General features: G+C 53.1%; 3 protein-coding genes across 3 annotated transcripts in view; 2 read left to right on the top strand and 1 right to left on the bottom strand.

Moving 5' to 3' along the window:
* The first annotated feature begins 67 nt into the window (after window positions 1-67).
* Rnaseh2a (ribonuclease H2 subunit A) lies at window positions 68-4,595 on the top strand. The gene is made up of 8 exons (XM_047532028.1): window positions 68-213; window positions 443-514; window positions 640-766; window positions 870-957; window positions 2,560-2,697; window positions 2,803-2,890; window positions 4,118-4,241; window positions 4,326-4,595. Exons 1-8 carry the CDS (start codon window positions 87-89, stop codon window positions 4,459-4,461), a joined length of 900 nt encoding a protein of 299 aa, XP_047387984.1. The 5' UTR covers window positions 68-86; the 3' UTR covers window positions 4,462-4,595.
* Window positions 4,596-7,256: 2,661 nt separating this feature from the next.
* On the bottom strand, window positions 7,257-9,609 carry Rtbdn (retbindin). The gene is given in 6 exon segments (XM_047532034.1): window positions 7,257-7,484; window positions 7,813-7,862; window positions 7,865-7,908; window positions 8,560-8,670; window positions 8,799-8,865; window positions 9,423-9,609. Coding segments are annotated over 6 exon segments (669 nt in total). The 5' UTR covers window positions 9,592-9,609.
* A 7,890-nt stretch (window positions 9,610-17,499) lies between these two features.
* The window catches only part of Mast1 (microtubule associated serine/threonine kinase 1), a 26,413-nt gene continuing 20,556 nt past the window's right edge, over window positions 17,500-23,356 (top strand). Inside the window, 4 exon segments of the mRNA XM_047531986.1 lie at window positions 17,500-17,672; window positions 19,267-19,355; window positions 19,831-19,906; window positions 21,873-21,951. Coding sequence (XP_047387942.1) covers window positions 17,590-17,672; window positions 19,267-19,355; window positions 19,831-19,906; window positions 21,873-21,951 — 327 coding nt within the window. The 5' untranslated portion in view covers window positions 17,500-17,589.

The following is a 23,356-nucleotide window of genomic DNA, read 5'->3' as shown; positions in this document are numbered from 1 at the left end:
GCCGCTGTGGAGTCCACGGAAATCGCGCGCCAAAGTCTGCGCCTGCTGCGCTCCTTCCTGCAGCTGGCGGCGGCGGCTGAGGCGGTATGGATCTCAGCGAGTTGGAGAAAGACAATACAGGCCGCTGTCGCCTGAGCTCGCCAGTGCCCGCGGTGTGTCGCAAGGAGTCCTGCGTTCTCGGCGTTGATGAAGCGGGTCGGGGCCCTGTGCTTGGTGCGTCCCTAGGGCCAGGGAAGGGAAGGGGCTTAGTAAGGGACTTAGGAGTTTTTCTGGAAACAGAGTCGGAATTGCATCCGACCTGGGAAAGGGTGAGTTATAGTGCGATGACCATGGCATCGGTGACGGCACTGAAAAAGCAGTGATGATGAGAGAGGGCTGGTGGCTTACACCGACTCACTAGTTGGACCCCTGTTCCCGGAAACCTGACATTTCTCCTCCCCAGGCCCCATGGTCTACGCCATCTGTTATTGCCCCTTGTCCCGCCTGGCAGATCTGGAGGCTATGAAAGTGGCAGGTGAGCCTGAAATGCATGTCTGGGGATGGGGTTCCTGGTCATGTGCAGGGGAGCAGGTGAGAAAACGAGGGGAAGAGCAGGGGCGGGGAGAAACAGCTGCCCCTTTTCTCTAACTCTCCTCCCAGACTCAAAGACCATGTCGGAGAGCGAGCGGGACAGGCTCTTTGCCAAAATGGAGGAGAATGGGGACTTTGTGGGCTGGGCTCTGGACGTGCTATCTCCAAACCTCATCTCCACCAGCATGCTTGGGCGGTGAGGGGTGACCCAGAGGGGCTGGGGTGGAGGGGTAGGCCAACATGGGCTGGGTGGGCCCTGTGGCTGGAATGGGTTAACTGAGCTGTGCCCACCACTGCAGGGTCAAATACAACCTGAACACCCTGTCCCATGATACGGCTGCTGGACTAATACAGTATGCATTGGACCAGGGTGTGAGAGTCACCCAGGTGAGCTAACTGTTGGGTTGCCTCTGTTTGATCATTTTTGGATAAAATGGAGGTTAAAAAGTACAGTGTGGCCTGGGGGTAAAACTCAGTGGTAGAGTATGTACTTAGTATGTGCAAGGCCTTGAGTTCAATCCCCAATACGCAAAAACAAAATAAAAAAATTATAATTGCTTAAAGAAAAAACAAAACAGTGGACACAGATTGGACATCAGATCCTCAGGAGTGCCTCAGGTACATTCGGTGCTCTGTTGAATTCACACCTCCTGATCCTGCCCTAAGTGTGTGCTCCATTCCATCTAATCCACAACCCTGTTCCAAAGGTCCAAAACAAATTCCACATCTGTCCACCTTCCCACAGCCTCTATCCTAGCCCAAGATACACTCTGCAACCTGGAAATCTGCCCAGCTTCCTCCCTGATTCCCCCACTTTCAGCCCCCTCCCCTTCAATCTGTTCCCCACACAGCAGACGGTTGTCTTTGTGAAATGTAAATCATGACATTTAATTTTATGATCACAGTGGAAATTAAATCAGGAAAATTCAGTCAAGTAGGGGAGAATGAGATGAAATGATCAGAGAAAAACATAAGTCAGCATTGCATCAATTGCTCTGAGTCAAAGAATGAGAGGCTTTGTGAGAATTGCCAGGGGAAATAAATCTGACACAGGAAATGTAAGCAGGCAGACCTTGAGGAGGAGGTGGCTGAGGCCCCAACCCTGAATGCAGATCTGGTGGGTGATGCTATTCTGGAGGAGGCAGATAGGAGCCCTGCCTTTGGGGTTCCAAGGCTTAATCTGGTGAGACAGATGGTCAGCTGGTACACAAAGAAATAAAGGTGATTTCTGAAAATTAATTGCCATGGAGGCACCACTTGCCCCCATCAGCTCCTTGACCTCACTTCGATGTTCCAGCCATGGGGCCTTCATTCAGTTGTTCAGCAACATCCGCATGGTTCAACCTCAGGGCCATTGCACTAGCCCTTCCCTTTTCCTGGAACACTTTCTAGATCTCCACATGGTTATTTCCTCACTTCCTTCAAGCCTTTGTTCAAATGTCACCACTTTAAATCTTCCTTGTCACTATTTAAAATTATAACCCCTTTTACCTCTTTCCTGTTGTGTACTTATCCTGGTTGTTGTCTCTGATCTCACCAAGATTTTCACTCCATAAAGGCAGGGGTTTTGTCTAGTGTGTTTGCTGCCATGTCCTTACTACCTACAACAGCATCTGGCATGCACTAGGTGCTTAATAAGTGTGCCATGGCTGCAGCCTGATCAGGCAAAGCCTCTTTTTTGTGTGTGTTTGTGTGAAGGGGTGCTGAGGATGGAACCCAGGTCCTCAGGCATGCCAGGCAAGCACTCTGCACTGAACCACACCTCTAGCACCAATAATACATTTTACATGTAATAAAAACAAGCTCAGCCTGGGGATGTGGCTCAGTGGAGAGGCATCTGCCTGGCATGTGTTAGGCCCTGGGTTCCATCCCAGCTCCATGAGAAAAAAGAAAGAAACTGATTCTGGGAATTGAAGATAGCAAGTACAATGCTGAGAGGTGGTTCTTCCAGCTGTTCATTGAATGAGAATGTTTCTGTTGCCATGGTAGGTGTTCGTGGACACGGTGGGGCTGCCAGAGAAGTACCAGGAGCGGTTGCAGCAGTGCTTTCCTGGAATTGATGTGACAGTCAGGGCCAAAGCAGATGCCCTCTACCCTGTGGTCAGCGCTGCCAGCATCTGTGCCAAGGTCAGCCCCCCACTGCTCATTGCTGACTTCCAGCATCTCTCTGGGCAGGGGCGAACCATGGCTTCCATGGGGGACAGAGAGTCCATGTCCCTGTCCTGCCTGCAGGTGGCTCGAGACCAGGCAGTGAAGAACTGGCAGTTTGTGGAGGACCTGGAAGATCCGGATGCTGATTATGGCTCAGGCTACCCTAATGGTGAGCAGGCGGCAGTCAGACCTGCTCTGCAGCTGCCCTGAGAACCTGACTGTGGTGGAGTGTTGACAGAGCTAGGCTGCGCACACTTCTGAGGGTTTCTGAGTTGTTCTGCTCACCCCACTCCACAGCAGAAGAGGCTGAACCCCAGGCACGAGTACTGTCTGATCATGACCACATGGCCAGTGAGTGGCAGCTGGATTCTAGCTCATAGGCTCTCTCTTCTCCTCCTTAATTTTGCTGTCTCTGGAGCCCCCAAAGAGTGAGGGACTGAGTCAGGCATGGTGACTCATACCTATAATCCCAGTAGTTTAGGAGACTGAAGCAGGAGGATCTAAGTTCAAAGCCAACCTCAGCAACTTAGTGAGTCCCTAAGCAACTTTGCAAGACCCTGTCTCAAAATAAAAAAGGGATTCTGGGGATGTGACTAGTGTTAAGTACCCCTGGGTTCAATCCCCAGTACCCCCACCACCAAAAAAAAAAAATGAGGATCTGAGACTGAAGGTGGGCACATGTCTCTGCTTGTTAAGGACAAGGAGGCAGGAATGGGGATGGGCTTAGTCCTGTGGCCTCAGCTCCCATCTGTGGCTTTTTCTCCACCATGAGGCTCTACACGATGGAAACAGTCTCCTGCACACTTCGTGCACACACCCAAGTGCAGATTTGAAGAGTGGGGGGGAGGGGCTGGGTGTGACTCAGTGGTAGAGCGCTTGCCTGGCATCCACAGGCAGGGCTTTCCTCCCTGGCAGTGAAAAGGAAAAGATAAAGTAGTTGGTAGTTGGGTTCAAGGAATTCTCCAGTCCTTTTGAAGCTGGGAGTTTCAAAGGTTAGGTGGGGAGCAGAGCTGCTCAGGTGTTTAGAACTCACCGTACCTGGTACTTGCCATGCAGGGCTGAGCCCTGGGGGTATAGCAGTAAGACAAACAAGGACCTCTGACCTCTCAAGTCCCCCCTGAGCTCACTGTGGGGAGAATGGGCATTACCCCAGTGTCCACAGACGCTGGGCTCGCAGTTGTTATCCTTGGGGGTCAGGGGGCTGTCTCAGGCAGTCTTCTCAAGCTGCATCTTGAGCACGGCTCAGCCAGGCACAGAGTGGGAGAGACCCGCCTGTGCCAAGGGCCTGAGGCACACAGTGCCTCAGGTACTCAGGAGGAAGTCAAAGATGAGTGGACCAGGAGCTTGGTGTTACCTTGAGACTTGGGGCCTGCTGTCATTGCCCGTCCCACCCCAGATCCCAAGACAAAAGCATGGTTGAAGAAACACGTGGAACCTGTGTTCGGCTTCCCCCAGTTTGTCCGATTCAGTTGGTGCACGGCCCAGACCATCCTGGAGAAGGAGGCGGAAGATGTTCTGTGGTGGGTGAGCTGTGTGCTATGGGAGGGCGGGTGGGAGGGCCAGTTCCCATCGCAGTAGTGGTCATTGTCACTCCTCTCCCACAGGGAGGACTCCCCAACACAGGACCGGGAAGGGCCCGAGAGGATCACATCCTACTTCAGCAAAGGCCCCCGTGCCCGCCCCCACGTCCCCCATCGATACTTCCAGGAGCGAGGCCTGGAACCAGCCACCACCCTGTAGGAAGAGCCTGCCTTCCTCCCCAGGCCTGCCTCCCCTCACCACCATGTGGATTAAAGTTGTTGAAGGACAAGCTAGTGGAGGGCTTGTACTTTGGGCCAGAGGTGGTGTGGAAGTGCCCTCAGCAGCCGGATGCAGCTGCTGCCTTTCAAAACCTAAACAAAATGGGTAGTATTGGACTGATTTGATTTTTAAAATACAGCCCTGCCCTGGGACTGGGGGTAATTTAGGGGTAGAGAGCTCGCCCCACACAGGCCCTGGGTTTGAGTATCAGAAAAAAAGTCCCGTGCTGCATAAAGGAGTTTGTGTCCATATGGACTGCACGTACAGTGGCTGTCCCGAGTACCAAAGTGAAGCCAAGAAATTCCTCTCACCTGGTGTCATCTGACATGCGAGCACAGTACATTCCTCAGCCGTGTGTGGTGCTATTGGAGTAAACAAGTGGACTGTGCTGCGAAGGGAAAATAAACAGCACAAACTGGGCACAGCAGCACATGCCTGCAAATAATCCCAGTGATTAGGGAGGCAGGAGGATCCCAAATTGGAGGCCAGCATCAGTGATTTAGTGAGATCCTGTCTCAAAAAATAAAAAGGACTGAGGGTGAGCTCAGCAGTAAAGCACCCTGGATTCTGTCCCCAGCACCAGAAAATATATGGCTTAGCCAGGTGCAGCTCATCTGGGGCCCCAGCTACTCAAGAGGTGGAGGCAGGAGGATCCCACATTCAGGGCCAGCCTGAGCAACAGCAAGACTTGTCTCAAAAAGTAAAAAGGAGGCCATGCAGGGCAAGGCAGCATGCCTAAAGGTACAGTGGTAGACCTGGGTATGAGGCCAGGGGGGTACAGTCAAGGTCATTCCCAGCAGTCTCTGTAGTTGTTGTGTCTTGGCTCCATAATCAGCATTCTCTCCCCTCTCTCCTGGTTCCAGCACCTAATTTTGCTTTGGAGGGAGCTGCCCCTTGCCGATTTCCAGTTCATGTGGTTCAGTTGGAACTAAACCCCATCATCAGGCACCAGCCCAAAACCCAGTGAGGCTAATGGCGCACAGCATACCCTGAGCAGTGATTGGTTTGGTAACGGCTTCATGAGTTTGGGTCCATAACAGCAGCTCCTGAACATTTCTGCCAATTTTAGAGAAATTAGCATGTTGAACCACAGAATCATGGAGTTGCTGGTATACCTTTGCTACTGTGAAGACATCCTGTCCAGAGGATAGCAAGAAAAGGATTTCTAACATCCCTTAAGCACCCAGATGTAACTCTTCCTGAAGCCTACCAATGTTTTGGGTACTGGGGGTTGAACCCAGGGGCGCTCTACCACTGAGCTACATTCCCAGTCTTTTTGAGACCGAGTCTCACTAAGTTGTTCAGGGCTGCCCTCCGGAGTTGCTGGGATTGCAGGTGTGCGCCCCTGCGTCCGGCACCACTCTTCATCTTGAGAGCACTTTGAACTGGTTTGGTTTCAGCTGAAAGGGGCCTGCTTGCTACTCCCCCAGTAGGGCACTTCTCTTTTTATGTGACTCTGTCTTCCCTGAGGACAGGGAATTGGCCCGAAATATCTGTATCATCTGGCACACAGTAGGGTTCCAGTAACCTGGCTCTGGTGAACAACTGAAAGGAACATTGCCCACCCCCCCCACCTTTTTTTTAAGCAGGTAGGAAAATGGACTCTCTTGGGGTCTGTTGAAAGAAGGAGGATTAAGAGTGATATTTAGGGCTGGGGTTGTGGCTCAGTAGAGCACTCAGCATGTGTGAGGCACTAGGTTCAATTCTTAGCACTGCATATAAATAAATAAAGGTTCATTAACAACTAAAAAAAATTTTAAGAGTAATGTTTGCTGCCGGGCACAGTGGTGCATGCCTATCATTCCAGCAGCTGGGGAGGCTGAGGCAGGAGGATTGAGAGTTCAAAGCCAGCCTCAGCCATTTAGCAAGGCCCTAAGCAACTTAGTGAGACTCTTAGAGTCTCAAAATATTAAAGGGCTGGGATGTTGCTCAGTGGTTAAGCGCCCCTGGGTTCAATCCCTGGGGCAGAGTGGGGGAAGAGGAGTGTTCACAGCAGAAATCCTGACCTGGTCTTTGCCTTAGGCACTGGGATATAGGGGAGGGTCCTCTGTATAGGAGGAAGGAAGGGGAAACTTGCCAGTGTTGAGCCTGCTTGCTCAGAAGGGAAGTCTGTGAAGTGGATCTTGGTTCATAACTGTCAATGTGCGTCTTGGCAGGCCTGGCGTCACACAGTGGAGGGCACGCCTCTCTCCCTCCTCAGTCTCTCATGCTTTCCCAATACCCAGAACACCTGGGTATTCTGAGTTGTCACCACACTCCAGGATATAGGCTGGCAGTCAGTCTAGTCCTAAGGATTAGAATTTAGACACATGCCCGACGTGGTGGTGCACACCTGTAATCCTAGTGGCTTGAGAGGCTGAAGGAGCATCGTGAGTTGGAAGCCAGCCTCAGCATCTTAGTGAGGCCCTCAGCAACTCAGCGAGACCCTGTTTCTACATAAAATACAAAAGAGGGCTGGGATTGTGGCTTCGTGGTTAAGTGCCCCTGGGTTCAATCCCCATACCAAAAAAGTTAGACCTGCAACTTTCTGGCAATTCTCTATTTCCCCAAGAAGGACCCATATCACGTGCTCTAGCTGGAGACTTTATTCGGGAAGGAGAGGGAAAAATTAGTTGGAAATTGGGTCTGTTTCTCAGATAACCGGGAGGGGGGTCCGTCTCAGAGCCCCAGGGTAGGAGGGACGGGACTCTGGGTATTAGAAGGCAGAGGGGCACGTGCTTAGGGAAGGGCGCCCGCTAGGGGCCGCTGCCGCTTCCACTGCCACTCCCGCTGCCCCCGGCGTCCAGGACCGCGGTGCGAGGGCGGCGGGAGCGCCCGGAGATAGTTTCCCGGGCCCATCGTCCGGGTCTAGGACGCGGCAATAATGAGGTGGAGAGGTTGAGGCAATGGCGGGAGCCAGGAGCTGCCACCGGCAGGACGTGACCCAGAAGCGAGCGACAAAGGTCCTCTCCGTCAGCGAAAGTCTAGGAAGAAAGTGGCGTCGGCGCTTGGGGAGTAGTCGGGATCCGCTGGGGCGGTGTGGTCAGAGGCGTGACTTGGGGGAGGACGGTGTGGACGTTTTTTTGAGGGTGTGGTACGAGTGGGGACTTTGGAGTGGGTTAGTGGCGGGACTGCTGGCAGGTGCAGAGTCTGGGCCCGTGGGAGGCCAGGGGAACATTCCAGTGTGGAGGGGAGACTGAAAAGGGGGAAGGGTGGGGGGGCAGGGTCCTTGCGCATGCCAGTGCGGACTGCAGGGTCTAGGCACTTAAGCTAGGACTGCAGCCTCCCTCCCGCCCTCGGCCTCTCGCTCACCTGCCCGTAGGTGCGGCAGCTAGCCTCGCAGCCTCTCTTTTTTGAGGCCACAGCCAAGTCCGGCCACAAGTGATATCAGCTTCGCAGGTGGCGAACCTGAGGCCATGTGTGCAGAGAAGGTGGGTCAGGACTTCGCAGCCGTTTCCCAGCACCCTTCCAGCTCCCCATCCATGCGCCTTGCTCAGATCCAGGCCCTGCCTCTCTGGCCCACGCCCCTAAAGCCCCATCCCTACTGACTGCCTTCCTTCTCTCCTTCCTTCCTTCTTTCCTTCCCTATTTATTTATTATTAGACCTCCTTTATTTACTTGCTGTACTGGGAATTGAACCCAGGGTCTTGGAATTGCCAAGCAGACTCTCTTCCACTGAGCTACATCCCAACCCGCCTCGCTCTAGTTTATCAGCTTTTTGTACACAGACCCAGGGCGATCTTACAACTGCCCTCATCTCTGCTGACCTCAGACCCTCTTTAAAGTTTTCCACCCTTTAAAGTTTCCTTTTCAATCAACCGCCCCTAAAAAACTCCGGGTCCATCAGAGGGCACGCCCCATAGTGTCATCTTAAAAGCCCGGAAGCCGCAGGCTTAGCTTCTTTCTGCCTGACTCTAAACACTAGGCCTCATCCCGTAGACTTTGGTTCTGTTGGAGGCCGGTCATACCTCTCCAAACCCAAGGTCCACCAGGCCATATACTGGACCCTTTATACCGCCCAAACAATAGGCCACGCCCCTAGTGCCCCGCCTCTCGTACCAGTTCTGGCAGAGTTCCTGGCAGAGCGGCTGAGCCTGGCGTACCCCCAACAGCAGCAGGCGGAAGCGATTGCGGAGCGCGCGTTGGAGGTGTCCCAGGAAGGATTCGCATCTGGACATTGCGAGAAGCAGGCCTGGTTGGGTCAGCATCCGCGGGGCGGAAGAGGGGTGGGATCAGGCCCTAGACCGGGGCATCTGGGGCAAAGTTCACGAGAAAACGCTAGAGGGCGCGGTACTCACCCTGGGCTGGGAGTCCCGCAACGCTGTGCAAAGATCCCAGGGCCTGATGCCTCCGGTGTGTCCATCTCTGAGGGACAACAAGGTTCTGGCAACGGGGACGCCTGTGAGCCAGGGTCTTGGATCATCAGGTAAGGTTGGGGAACTGAGGCCTGAAGGTCCCCTAAGCAAAGACCACGATTGCATCATTTCTCCCAAACATCAAATTTAAGTAAAGATACTTCTCTTGGGTTGCAAGTGCATCTTCAAGTAGAAATAATCATATATCACTTACAGTAATCAGTTTATTATTTGTCATGTGCCTGAAATGATACAAATGCTCACATGCTTAACCTTCACAGTACCTCTATAAGGTAGGTCTGTAGGTCTGTTACCCACCTCCACCCCTTGTTTTAGTGGTCCATGTGAAGCCCAGAGGTTAAGGGACTTGCTCAGAGTCACATGAGCTGGCAGATTTGGGATTTGAACCCAGGCAGTCTGTTCTCTTAACCATCATTCTTGTTCACTAATACCGGTTACCCACCCTCATGGTCACCCTATGCCCCTCTCATAAGAAAATTCTGGCATTGCCCTGGTGGAGTGGGGGCTCCTGTGTGTTGGGAATTAGGCATGGTCCGACGTACTCACCTGCCAGTTGCAGTTGGCCTGTGCCCAGATTTGCCGCAAGCCCAAAGTGTCCCTGGGACCTAGCTTGGAATTGGTGGCTCCCTCCACAGGCCCCCAATATGATCCATGCCAGGGCCAGTTGCAGGGTGCAAGCCAAGTCATTGGGCCGGATGTGGCTCCTGCAGGCCATGTCCACCTGAGAGAAGAGTCAACTGGGGTGAAGGAGTGAGTCTCGCCATGACTTTCTAGGAGCTCAGAGTGGCACCCTCAGATGCACACCCAGGAAGCAGTGCGGGGGAGATGGGCAATGATCAAGGACCCTCAAATACCGACGGACTGGTGGGGGTCAGGTTTGGTCTTTGACCCAGAAGCTCCTCCCATCAGACCCATACCCTTTCCTTCCCTTCAGTTCCAGGTGCCACCTTCCCACCAGCTTAAATCTGTCCAGCATATATCCCATCCTGCCCTCCCTTAATCACCCCTCTTTCCTCAAACCCAAGAGGACCACCCTAGCCCTTCCAGTCCCCTCCTGTCCAGTAATTCTTCCCTCTCTTCTGTTCGGCCTCCTCCCTCCCTTCCGCTGGCCCCTCTCACGGTCACCTTCTCTCGGCTCACAATCAGCTTAGGTGCTGCTGCCCATGGCCGGGTCTTTGGCACCAAGCTTATCTGTGGCAAGGCTGGGGTTCTGCCGCTAGGGTCCCAAAACTCCAGCGCAGGGTAAGCTTAGGGTATGTGGATACAAGTCTAATCCCTTTCTGTCTCCCTGTCCCCTGTCCCCCTGCCCCTCACCTGTTAGCAGCAGGACTGGGGTCTAGGGGTTGCTGAGACACCTCAGGATCAAGTCCAGAAACCAGTGGCGGCGGAAAGGGGCGTGGTTTGACACAGGGGCCGGACCTCCCACAGCCCCGCCCCTACTCTCACTGAAAGCCCTGGACTGGGGCTAGTGTACGTATGTGCTCATGTGCTGCCCTTATGTAGAGTTTGTGACATAAGCTCTGTATCTATATGTTTGGGGCAGTCTCTGTGTGTGTGAGAGACAGTCGAGAGTGTTTGTGTGGACCGGGTGTTAAGTGCATCTGTAAGTCTCATTTGTGTATATGTGTGTGGGTGTGCTTTTGTGTGTTTTGTGGTTGAGTGTGTGTGTGTGCTCAGAATCTGGGTAAGGAGGTTTGTATGTGTCCCCAAGTCAAGCATGTGCAGTTGAGGATAAGTGTCACAGCAAATGTGGGAGAAAGGATGTAGAGGGTGTACAGGGAGGTGTCCTTGGGGAAGTGTTGTGGGTAAATGAGTGAAGAAAAAGGTTGCTGACCATGAACCCTGGACATACATGAACAAGAGAATGTTGTTCATACTGAACAAAGTCTGTGTCTGTATCTGAAGATACGTGTGTGTGCTTCTGTGTGCTCCTGCGTGCTCCTGCAGTTTCTGTAAGTGTGTATTCCTTGGGAACATTCTATCAACTCATCAATATACTCATTTATTTCGGTGGTGCTGGAGATGAACCCAGGGTGACCTACCACTGAGCTACATCCCTAACACTTTCTTTTTTCAGTGCTGAGAACTGAACTTAGGCCCTCACACAGGCTAGGCAAGTGCTCTACTGCTGAGCTACATTCCCAGCCCTTAAACTGTTAAAAAATTCAGACAGGGTCTTGTTATGTTGCTGAGACTGATCTTCAATGTCTTAGTCTCCTGAGTAGCTGGGACTGCAGGCATGCTCCATTGCACCCAGTGACAAACACTTATTGAAGACTTACTGTGTGCTAGGTCCTGGGGATGCAGCAGTGAACAGAAAATGAAAATCTCCACCTTCATAGACCTGATATCTTAGTGGGAGAGTTAGACAGGGGAAATAGCCCTGCAACCTGTGTGTGTGTGTGTGTGTGTGTGTGTGTGTGTGTGTGTGTTATGTCAGGAAGATAATGTGTCCATTTGTTGGATGAGATTTGTGTTCACTGGGCGGCACCCCTTGGTTTTGGAATTGTGTGGATATACTTGAATGTGTTGTTTGCATTTGATGAGCATGTGTATGTCCGTTTCCCATTGTTTGTATATTTGCAGTATGAGTTATATATATGTTCGTGGGTATCTGTGTTTGCTGAGTGCATATTTGCAAATGTTTATAAATTTTTTTGTGAGTTTGTGTTTATTAAGTATGTGTTTGCATGTGTGAGTTTACAGAATGTGTGGGTCTGTTTTTGTGGTGTATGTGTGCAGAGTGCCTGTGACTATGTACTTTTGTGTGTTTGCTGAGAATATTTGTAGGTATGCTATGTGTTTATAGAGAATATTCACGTTCTGTATTAGCTGAGTGTGTATCAATATGTGCATGGGTATCTGTGTGTTGTGTGTGGGTATGTTTTGCTGAATGTGTTTGCATGTTCATGCTCCTGTGTGTGTTTTCTTGTGCTTGCAGAGTGTGTGTGTGTTTGTGAATGACCACCATTACAAATCCGTCCCATCTCAGGGTAAGGCAGGGTTGTTTTTTTTTTTTTTTTTTTTTTGTTTTGTTTTGTTTTTTGTCTGTCTCTTTCACTGCTGTGCTCCCAGATCCCAGAACACTGACACACAGTAGGTGTTGGACACTCAAGTGTTGAGTAAAGGAATAAGTCAGTAGACATCATCTGATGATGTACTAGAGGTCTCATCGATCAAGACCTACAGGACCTAGCCTTCCCTGGTTAATTTCGAGGTGGACCAGGATGTTCGTGGGCCAGATCTATACAGTCTTTGGTCTGTGCCTCCTGCCAGAACCTCCACACCCTTTCCTCTCCCCTGACCTCAGTCCCCGACTCTGAGCTCGGATTTCAGCACCGCGGACAGGAATGCGCGTGAGACCAGCACCACGGAGAGCTCCTGCGGACGCGGACGTGAGCAGAGTCCAGGTCGTGGACAGAGACAGATGCAAGCAACGGACTTGGAGAGACACCTACCCAAACATGCCGACAAACAGAGATAGAGACAGATAATGCAGGGCAAAACTCGGAGAAGAGGAGACAAGCTCCCTGGATTACCCGGACCCAGACTTCGCTGTCACCCCCTTTGTCCGGCAGGGGTCGCTCTCGCCCGACGGCCGTGCCCTCCAGGACCTTGGGACCAGTTACAGGTTTAGACACTTGGGAAGCCATTCCCCAGTCTGTGCCCAGTGCCAAAACTTGTAGTGGGGAGGATTTCGACACTCTCCTCTCCAACTCCAGTACGCATGATCGGTTTGCCTCAGCTGTATGGACACCGGGTGCGGGAGTGAAAATCGCCTCAACTGGTCCCCTCCCCGAGTACCAGCTAATCGCTCTTATAAATATAGCCCGACCTGGCCTGGCTCTTTAATCCTGACCATGAGTGAAGGGAAGCTAGAGAGACTGCAGGGTCCATGAGGAAGGTCTGCTTGGGAAAGTCAGGGAAGGGGTTGTATGTGCATGTATATGTTTTTGTGGGGACATCTCCCGCCAGGATGAGTCTCCTTCATGAAAATCCCACTCTGTAAGAATGTATTTCTTAGGATGTGAGTGTCTCCTGAATAGGGACAATTTCCCATAGAGAATATGGCTTTCAGGGGGCTCTCATTGGGGACATCCTCCCCAGAGTTCCCACATGATGTCACACATGGAATCCTCTTCGGGAAGGGAGACGTTTTGAGATGAAGCATCACCTTTCTGACAAAAGCTCTCCTAGGATTGATTTTCAGGGTGAGGGACTGTTCTTGATTGGAGAGGGCATCCCCGTAGACACTGTGTCCCCGTGGGACTGTCTCCCCAGGGAATCTCTGGGGGGATGTCCGCAGAGGGAATACATCTCAGAGAGAATGCCTCCCTTGGGGTGTTCCCTGTGTTGGGGGTCTATGCGTGAGCTTGTCTCTCTCTTGGGGTGTCTCTCTTCATAGGGGTCTCTCGGTAGCAAGGCTCCCTTGGGGACATCTGGAGACTCCACCTCCCCCTCCGCCCCTTCCTCCTCCCAACGCGGGCAGCGGTGGCCGAGGCCAGGCTCGGGCGCCCAGACGCAGTGACGGCGCGGGCCCGCCCCACTTCGCTCCGCCCCCGCCACCCCCCCTTAGCCACCGCCGCCGCCGCCGCCGCCGCCGCGGTCCCCGCGGCTTCTCCCTCCCTCCCTCCTCCCTCCTCCCGCCGCCGCCGCCGCCTCCCTCCTCCCTCCCCGGGGCCGAAGCCGCTGCCGCCGCCATGGACGATTCGGGCCTGATTCGCCGCCGGAGGCTGCAGGTACGCGGCAGCCCGGGCCCGGGTCCAGGGGAAGGGGCCGGCGCCCTGGGGCGGAGTCAGGTAGGAGGTGGGAGAACTTGCGCCTGGGTTGGCCGGGGCACCCCCTCCCAACGCCTCGGGAAGCTACCAGCAGGGAACGCGGTGGCCGCGCGTCCCGCTGCGCTGGGGACCCGCCCCTCAGGCGCCGCCCGGAGATCCAGGGAGCTGATGGAAGGGGTGAAGCCTAGCGCTCCCCCTCGAGGCTGGCCGGAGGGGCGCCTGGACCGCGGAGGGGGAGGGGCGCAGGGTCGAAGTCATCGTCCTGGAGTCTAGCCAGTCTGGGGGTGAGGGGGCTCCAAGCAAAGTTATTGCCCCAGGGCTCGAGCCCCTCGGGGCCACCGGCGCTGCAGCAGCCGTAAACATGTTTGTGCGGTGGCCTCGCCCCTGACCACCTCGGGAACCTTTTCGGAGGCTTGGGACCCCTGTACTCTCAATGAACCTGTGCGGCCACCAGGATTCTTCCTACTGCCCTAATTGGACCAGCACCTAGGCAGCGTCCCCACTCTTCCTTCATTCCACCACCCTCCACTACAACACCCCTCCCCACGACCGAGATCCTCAAGTCCAGCCCAGCTTGTAGGTGGGCGGGAGCGATTTTTAGCTCCTTGCAGCCTTAGAAGATGCTGGTCTCCAGGCTGCGCAGGCGCAGGAGGCGTGGGTCCACTGCACGGAGTGGGACACTGAGGATTGTGGAGTGAAGGGGAGTGGGGAGGGAATCCAGACGTCAGGAGCTCCCACTTCAAATGTTGGTAGGGATTCTGAAGCTGAGAAGGGTCCTCTGCTCTTGTCTTGGGCATGGGCTTCTGAAGGCTTAATACGGAGGTTCCATGTGAGTGTGCTCCCTCAACTAACCTCGGATGGGAGAATGATCAAAGCTTTGCTCCAAGGCAAAACCTTAGGGTCTGGTCCTTCTGAGCCTTCTTGGAGATTAGCCCCATGCTTGCTACTTTTGAATTTAGATAAAGCCAAGCACGGGCCCAGACTCAAGTTCCAGCTTCAGTCCGGAGCTTGGGAAAACAAGGGGAAGATTCAAGTCTTCACCTGAGGTCTTGTCCATCTTTAGGCACCTCTAATCTATCATTCCCAAGGTCGGAGACCAAAGGGAGCTGATCAGTCAGTGCAGCAAGAAAAATGAAGGTTAGAAGGCAGGTTAGAACTTCCTAAGCGTCTGGGTGATACTGAAGCCAGATAGGGTTGGAAAGCTAATTTACTTTCAAACTGAGATCAGATGACCTGATCTGCAGCCTAGGCCTTTCAGAAATCCTCCCCACGGATTCCATCCCACTCCCATGGCTGGGTTAGGAGAATGGGTTCTGAGAACAGGGAGGGAGCTGCGGCAAAGTTAGATCAAGTGCTGCAGCAGCAAGGCTGGGTCGACGCCGTCGGGTCCCTCGGAAAAGGGAGGAAAGGGGAGGGGCCTACATGTCCCCGCCCTCCGAACCGGCTCCGACTCCTATTGGCTCAACGCCACGCGGGACTTCTGTTTCCCGCTCCCGACCCCTCCCCCAACCCTGCAATCTTCCACTCACCCACCCACCCAACCCACACGTGCACTTGGTCTGGCGACCCCCGCTGGAGGGTTGCCCCCTCCTTATACCTTTTGGTGGAGTTAACTATTTCGGTGCCTGGATACACTCACACGCACGGGTGCCCCCTCTTAGGAAATGTCCCACCCCCGCTGAGCGCCGAAACTTCCCCTGTGTGTGCTGGGATCAGACATAGGAACAGCTTTCCGATTTCGAATGCCTCCCTAGTCCAGGGTGCCAACCATTCGTTAATCCCAGGGAGAAGCAGAATCCGCTCAGCAGAGCGACTTTTATAAACTCTGTCTTCACTGACAACAAAGGTCTGAAATCCGCTGCTTCAGTTTGTGTTTTCTTTGGCTCTAGAATGTTTGCAGGCGCTAGCGGATGAGGCTGGGTTTGAGGACTTCTTCTGGTGATTCTTAAAGATCCCCCAGGGGCTTACCTTCCAAGGTCGAGTAAACCTTGTCTGGAGTCCTGAGCTCCGTTACCAGAAAATCCAGGTCTTGATTTTGCCTGGGCCATTGCGGGACCAGCAGTTTTAGTCCCCCAGGTCTAGGAAGCGACTCATTCACTCCGATCCAGCAAAGACAGAGGGAAAACCAGGTCTGGATTTCTAGTCATTCATGGCTGGGGAACGCAAGGCTGCCCTTTGACCCCATCCATAAGTCTGTCCTTTGTACATGGCAGTGGGAAGACACTCTGACTCAATTCTCTGTCATGCAGCATGTCTATCCAAAACTCCTGTTCTTTTGATTGAAAATTTATTAAGTACATAATATGTGCTAGTCACCATGCTAAGCACAGGCACCTGTGTCATCTCACAGACTAACTCCCTTGGAGACATAGTAGACCATATGCCAAGGTCACAAAAGGCAAAACAGATTTTTGAACTCAGATTTTCTGTTTTCAGAGATCCTAAAAAGGATCTAGAACATATATCCCCCCACCGTTGAAGTCCCCTCAAAAGTCCTTTACAACACTTTTCCTTTTTCTTTTTTCCCCTAGTGCTGGGACTATAACCCAGGACCTCCTTCACGGGCATGTGCTCTACTACCACTGAGCTACATTTTCAGCTCAAAAGACCTTCTGAAACTCACCCAAATCTTCCCACCTGCAGCCCCACCCAACCCAAACCACTCCATCTCAGCCTTTGGACACAGAACTGGCTGGATTGGAGCTCCTTATCCCCATAGCTGCCCCCCAAAAGTGCCAAGACACTGTAACTTCTGAACACTGCAGTGATTTCCTGAGTGCTAGAAAAATAGAAAAAGAACTTCTTCAAATATAGATATATAAAGTTAATAGACAGCAATTACTACCATTTGCCATTATCAAAAAGGACACTTGGCCACCACCAGATTCTCATTTCAAATGTGTTTTGAGCCACCCTAACTCTCTACCACCCCCAGCTCTGTGACTCTCGCTGCGGAGGCGTCATTCATTCATTCAACATTTCATGCTTGAGCATACTAAGCTTATTCCTGCCTCCAGTCCTTTGCCCTTGCAGTTCCTACTACCTAGTATCCTCTCTCCACTGATTCCCCCTGGTTCTTATATTTCAGACCAACTTGAAAGAGATGCACCCTCTGGCTGTCTGTTCCCTTCGAGTCATTTTCCATTATATTACTCTGTTTAGTTTTATTCATAACATATTTTCTAAAATTATTTCTTTTGCATTAACAGTAACCTTATTTGGTATCTGCTAGTCCCTCTAAATGCTACCCCTAAAAGGACAGACTTTTTTTTTTTTTTCATTCCTGGCTGTCACTCACCTAGCTAGGATAGGGCCTGGCATACAGTAGGTGTGTGTGAAATATTTTTTGAATAAAGACTCCTGTTTTACTTGCATAAACATGCATTGAGATGCCAACCCAGCAGCCCTATATAGGGTCCCTTCTGTGTACTTGACCCTGTGTTGGACCTTGGGGATCAGGAGAGGAGTCACCCTGGGACACTCTGCTCAATGCATGGCCCAGCATGAAGGTGAGGATGCTGATAAGACTGTTCCACATTACTTCTGTTCCTTGGGGTTGCTCAGTGGCCTTGTGGGCAATGGCTACAGGTCCACGCTGACCTCCATCTTTTTGCCCCTTTCCCTTCCAGAAGGATTTGCCCCTGCCCCGGAAAAGCAGCAGGTGAGCCTTGGAAAGAGACGCACTGTTCTGGCTGCCCTTTCTTCGGCCCGGGTGGGGGCGCCAGGCGCGCGCGCAGGCGGGGCCGGGCGCGCGGACACACAGCAGCGCCCCCTCCCGATCGGCTGCAGCCGCAGGGCCCTCCCCTCCCCCGCCCTCCCCTGGCCGCTGCGGCTCCAGCCTCCGCCCCACGCGCTCGCTCCCCGCGCCGCCGCCGCCGCCGCCGCCGCCGCCGCCGCTGCTGCCGCACCTGCCACCATGTCGCCGCCGCCGGGTCATGTCTGACTCTCTCTGGACCGCGCTTTCCAATTTCTCGATGCCCTCCTTCCCCGGCGGCAGTATGTTCCGCCGCACCAAGAGGTAGACCCCGGAACCCCCAGACCCTATCCCGGCCCTCCGCGTAAAGCCACCCCTCAGCCTGCTGCAGCAGGGCGGGGCCCGGGATGCTGCTCCGGGTCCAGCTGCGCCAGAGGTGTCCGCGCTTCGCCTTCCCGCCCGGGATGGGATTTAATTCGGGCGGTGCGGGTTGAGACCATGGGGACTGCAAACTGGATAGGATGGCCGCAGGGGGAGGGGGTTGCGCCGGGTGGGGGGTTGCAGCGCCTTTGTCTACTGGTGCTGAGGCTTCTGCCAGCCTGGTGGGGGTAGGGGAAGAAGGGGAGGGTGGGGGGTTTGGCACCCTCAGAACAATAGCCGCAGTCTGGCCTCCCCCCTCTCCCATGCCGCGTGCTCCTGGACGCGCTAATGTGCTCAGTCACTGCGGCTGAGGGTGAAGGGGCTGCAGGGGCTGGGGGCTCCCTCTTCTGGAGCTGAGATCTTGAAGGGCAGAAGAAAAGGGGGGTTTTGTATCATAGCACAGATCCCCCCAACATAGCCTCACACTGAATATAGTGACACAGCGTCACACAGGACATGATGTCACACACACATACACACACAACAGCCCTAGTGGCCCAGATACGCTGGGAGGTGCCACGCATACCCACCCATGCAACCAGGCATGCATCAGCCACAGGTCAAAGCCTTGCACGAACGGGGGCACCAGCCGTGTCACACATAGACTCTAAACCCACAGGCACAACATCATGTACCCCTAGTAAAATGTCACAAGCATCACCATCAACAAACACAGTCTTGCCATCCAAGATGCACACAGATACACGTGTGGTGATGACATCCATGCACCTAACAATGTCAAAACACAAGATATCACACCCAGTCATGTCATTTGCTGTGTCACAACTGACATCAGGACAAACAGGGAATCTTGCAGAGATACAGAAACACAAAACCATACTTTATCCCATACAAGACTCATCAGGGAATGTCATACATGGTGGCATGCTTGGACATGCCCAGTGTCACAAGATGTGACACTCACACACAGAAGATGCCAGACATGGTGAATGTCACACACAGACACAAGGCCTGTATCTCTCAAAGACTCAAAATGCTGCACAAAATCGTAAACACAAGAAATCATTCATCACGCACACTTTACAGAACACAGTCACGGACAAGTCAAATTTCATTCATAGACACACAAAAGCACAATTGGGTTACACATGATGTCACTCTTGGATGCATACATTGTCACATAGTGTTGAACTCATACAGTGGATGCCACACATGGATACACACTTGAATGTCAAGCACAGAGCCAAGGACACACACTCAGGATCACCAGTGGTATCACCATGACTGTCACACCATAATTGACACTGGGTTCCAGAGGGTCACACAAGATCTACACTGGGAATGTCTCACATAGATAGGTTCCATGTGCATCCCCTGACATACATGGTATTGCCTCCTCTTCCGTGAAGGCCTCCCGGGGCGCCTTCAAGCACACATGGATGAGAGAGAGTAAGGATCTGAGATGGGAGGGTGGCTGGATGGGCTCAGGAATTCGGTGGGTTGCATTCTGCCCCCCACCCCCTCACCTTCCCCACAGCTGCCGCACCAGTAACCGGAAAAGCCTCATCTTGACAAGCACTTCACCTACGCTGCCTCGACCCCACTCCCCATTGCCGGGCCACTTGGGTGAGACAAGTGGTGCAGTTTTGGTGGGTGTGGTAGACCAGATTATAGGAGACATAGTCTAGGGGGCGTGGTTATATCGCAGGCAGGGGCTGGATCTGGAAAGAGGAGGACTCGGATTGGGCAAGGGGCGGGGCCATCCTTGTATGGGCGTGGTCAGTTCGCGGAGGGAAGAGCATTGGTGGCAGAGGCTCAGGAGAAGCTGGATTGGAAAGAGGGTAGAGATGAAAGGAGGTGCTAAAGGGCGGGACCATCCCAGAAGGCTAAACTGAATGGGTGCGGAGCAGGCTTGGCTGATCGTCCACCCAAAAATGTTTGGAGAGGCGGGACCAGAACCACCTTTGGCGTGGCCTACCATATAAAGGTGGGACTAGACTAAAGGAGATGGGCCGCTGTTTGCCACCCACTTTGGTGATCAGATGGCCGAATGGGAATCACCCTACACCCCAGTCTGAAACATCCTCTCTTTCCACCACAGGTAGCAGCCCCCTGGACAGTCCCCGAAACTTCTCTCCCAATACCCCCGCCCATTTCTCATTTGCCTCCTCTCGAAGGTGAGTCCCTCCCTTGAGGGTCCCAGAACCCTGTCAGGACCCTCCCCACCCACCGTCTGCTTTGCCATCTGTTCTCCTCCTGATTGAACCCGATTTGGGGCCTGAGGGGACCGGTGGCGTGTCCCAAGGTCCCAGTGGAAAGGAGCGCCCAGACTGCGGGGCGGGACCTATTAAAGGGCGGGGCCAATCGCTGATCCCGAATGGGAAAGGGTGCCGAGCCTCCTTTGCATCAGCATGGAAGCGCCTGCGCTCTGGGCCCAGGGTCTCCTCCCCAGCCTTGCTCCTGGCCGGGTGTTTCCATAGCAACAGGACAGGGTAGCTGAGATCAGGTGCGCAAGCGCAGACTGCATGATGCCCATCGAGGGACTTGGTTTCTGAAGTGGGGGAGGGTGGCTAGGGCCATTTCTGTAGGTTCCAACTCGAGGAATCTCGGGTTTCCCTCAGGTTTTCTGAGGGTCTGTGTCGCATCCTTAAATGAATTTCCTGGGGGTCTTTGCCAAATTGGGGGAAGTAGAGAGGGTCATCTTTTTTGAAGAAACTTTTTGGGATTCACAAGGGATCGGGGAAGGTCTCTTTTTCTTTGAGCTCTATTCGTTCTAAAAAAACTGTGCTACGCACGAGCTACACATTTGGGGTGAATGACACCTGTCTACCTTTAGCGTTGAGTGGGCTGCGCAGAGAACAGGGATCGTTGCAAAAACTGGCAAAGTCTGGGGGAAAGTCACAGGGATGGTGGGGACAGAGGACAACTCCCGGGAGAGGGGAGGGATGCGATTTAACAGAGAGCAATACGGAGCCAGGACAGGCTCTAGGATTGTCCTGATGTGCTCATCTGGATGGTGGGAGGCTGAACCAGGGCATGTGGGGAGGAGGAATACGGAAGTGTGTGTCCATGTGACTGTGCCATCTGCGTGGCCGTGGGGTGTGTGCGAGTGTATGTGTGAGGACGCACGTGCCCACACATGCATCCCTGGGCATGTGCATCAGTGTGTGAACCTGTGTGAGTCTGTAGACTTGAATATGTGTGCAACTGTGTGTCACCAGGAGAGTGTACAAACTGGGAGTGTGAATGTGTGTGTCATGGCAAACACATGAACGTGAGGGAGCCCACGCCTGTATGTATCTATGGAAACGCGCATTTGTGTGTGTGTATGTGTGTGTGTGTGTGTGTGTGAGAGTGTGAGTGTGTGAGCGTACGGCTGTGTGAGTATAAACATGTGGCACTGAGAGAGTCTTGAGTGTGCATCTGCATGAACGTGCAAGTGTGCGGCATGTGTGAACTGGTGTGTATGTGTGAGTGTGAGTCTTGAAGCCAAGAGGTGGTCTTCTGACCATGCACCTGGGTCTTCTTGCAAGTGTTTGTGAGTGAATGCCTGCGCTTGCACGTGGATTTGGGTGCATGCATGTGAGGAGTGTGCTGAGGAACGCTGTTTGGACGTGTGAGCGAGTGTGTGTGTTTTAAGTAAGAATGTCTGACTGTGAGTCCATGAACTTGACCACACTGGTCACACTGCCCTTGAGGCAGTGTGTACCTGCAGGAGAGTGACAGGCTGGAGCCTGTCGGTGGCGTGTTGGAGGGAGGGCTTTCTTCTCTGAGAAGACCGAAGGGTCTTCCTCTCAGAGCTTCCTCATGGGGGCTTCCCTACAGGTGGACTTCTGGGACCCTGGGGGTTGACTTCCTTAGGTGGGCTTTTCTAGTCTGCCTGGTTTTCCAGTCTGTCCCCTCTGGAGGGCTTTTTTGGTGTGGGGATGACACCAAGCAAGGGAGAGACAGAGGAGATGGGAGCTTCTGAGAAGACCCAGGTGCATGGCCAGACCATCACCTCTTGGCTTCCTTAACTCTGAAAGCTGTCCATAGTCACAGAGCCCAATTAGAGTCCCCCACCCCATCCCCTGGCCATAGCTAGCTCAAGGAATTGGGGAACCGTGGGACCTGGGGGCCTCTGAGCACTTGGTTGGGTTCCAGGGCGGATGGACGTCGCTGGTCACTGGCCTCGCTCCCTTCATCTGGCTATGGCACCAACACGCCCAGCTCCACCGTCTCGGTGAGTGTGGTGGTGAGGTGGCTGCGGGATATCGGGGCCCTGCAGGCCAGCACCAGGCTGCATTTTCTGCTCTTCACTTGTCCGCTTGTCATCTGTTAGAGAGCTGCAGCCCCCGCCTTGATAGCCCTGGTCTCTGCCCCAGACACATCTTCCTGGGAGTCCTACAGCTCCGACTCATTTGTAGATGGTGACACGAAAACCTCAATGTAAAGCCACTCACCCCAGTGCCTGCAGCCGGCCCTGGCCAAGCCACAGGTTTTTCCCAGAACCCGTTTGCTACCCCCCATCAACCACTCAAAATCTCTCTCCACCTGCCCTCTTCCTACCCATGTCTCTGGTATGCTGTTGAGCAAACAAAGATCATGTATCTCTCATGTGGTGGGGAGGCGTGTGACTCGGCTGGGAGGAGCTGCATGGAAGACTTCCTGGAAGAGGTGGCACTGGAGCCAAGACAAGTGTCAGCATGAGTTTGGCAGGTGGAAGAAAGGGAGAAGGCTGTTCCAGGAAGCAGGAACGGCATGTGCAAACCCAAGAGGCTACAAAAAACTTGCTGTATTTGGAAAGTTGAAAGTAGTAGCCTTGTGTGACTGGAGCTTTGGGTTGGAGAAGGAAAAATGGAGGCGATGCAGGCAGCAACCTCAATCTTGCTGGGACATGTGGGCCAGGACATGTAGGAGGATTTTATTCTAGATCCAATAGAGAAGCTCTAGAACAACTATATCGCTTCATATTAAGTTGTATTAAAATTCCAGTTTGAACAACCTAAAATTGTCACTCAGTAGTTCATAGATAATGTGCATTCATTCTGTGTGTGGTGCTGGGGATGGAACCCAGGAATGTTCCATGGGTTCCATGGAACGTGCTAAGCATGTTCTCTACCACTGAGCTACATGCCCAGTCCCTAATTTTTAAAAATAGATATGGATAAAATGGAAAATTTCCCCTGGTACTAGGAATTGAACCCAGGGGCTGCTCTACCATTGAGCTACATCCCCAACTTTAAAAAAAAAATAATTTAAATTTTGAGACAGAGTCTTGCTGAGTTGCTTAGAGCCTGGTTAAATTGCTGAGGCTGGCCTCAAACTTGCTGTCCTCCTGCCTCAGCCTCCCAGGTATCTGGGATTACAGGCACACACCACGGCACCCAGCTACATATGAGGAGTTTTAAGCAGAGAGTGAGCAATGTGAAGTTTAAAAAGCCTATATGCTGAATGCAGACCAAATCATGTGGATGTCCTTGTGTGTACCCACTGGTGATTGTGGGTCTGTCTGTTCCAGCTGAATGCCAGGCCCTGTCCACCAGGGACCAGTCAGAGCCAAATCCCTGTTTTTAAGGAGTAGACAGTAGTAATGAGTAAATAATAAAGGTGTAATATGTTAGGAGATAAAGCAGTAAGACACAGAA

The sequence above is a fragment of the Sciurus carolinensis genome, chromosome 17, assembly GCF_902686445.1.
Source record: "Sciurus carolinensis chromosome 17, mSciCar1.2, whole genome shotgun sequence".
Classification (NCBI taxonomy): Eukaryota; Metazoa; Chordata; class Mammalia; order Rodentia; family Sciuridae; genus Sciurus; species Sciurus carolinensis.
This window is presented reverse-complemented; position numbering and strand designations above follow the sequence as displayed.

What these genes read in the sequence shown, in the direction of transcription:
- Rnaseh2a (XM_047532028.1), top strand. Translation starts at nt 87, where the DNA reads ATGGATCTCAGCGAGTTGGAGAAAGACAATACAGGCCGCTGTCGCCTG. An exon ending in GGAGGCTATGAAAGTGGCAG is followed by an intron (nt 515 to 639) that starts GTGAGCCTGAAA and finishes CTCTCCTCCCAG; the next exon opens with ACTCAAAGACCATGTCGGAG. An exon ending in TCCACCAGCATGCTTGGGCG is followed by an intron (nt 767 to 869) that starts GTGAGGGGTGAC and finishes CCACCACTGCAG; the next exon opens with GGTCAAATACAACCTGAACA.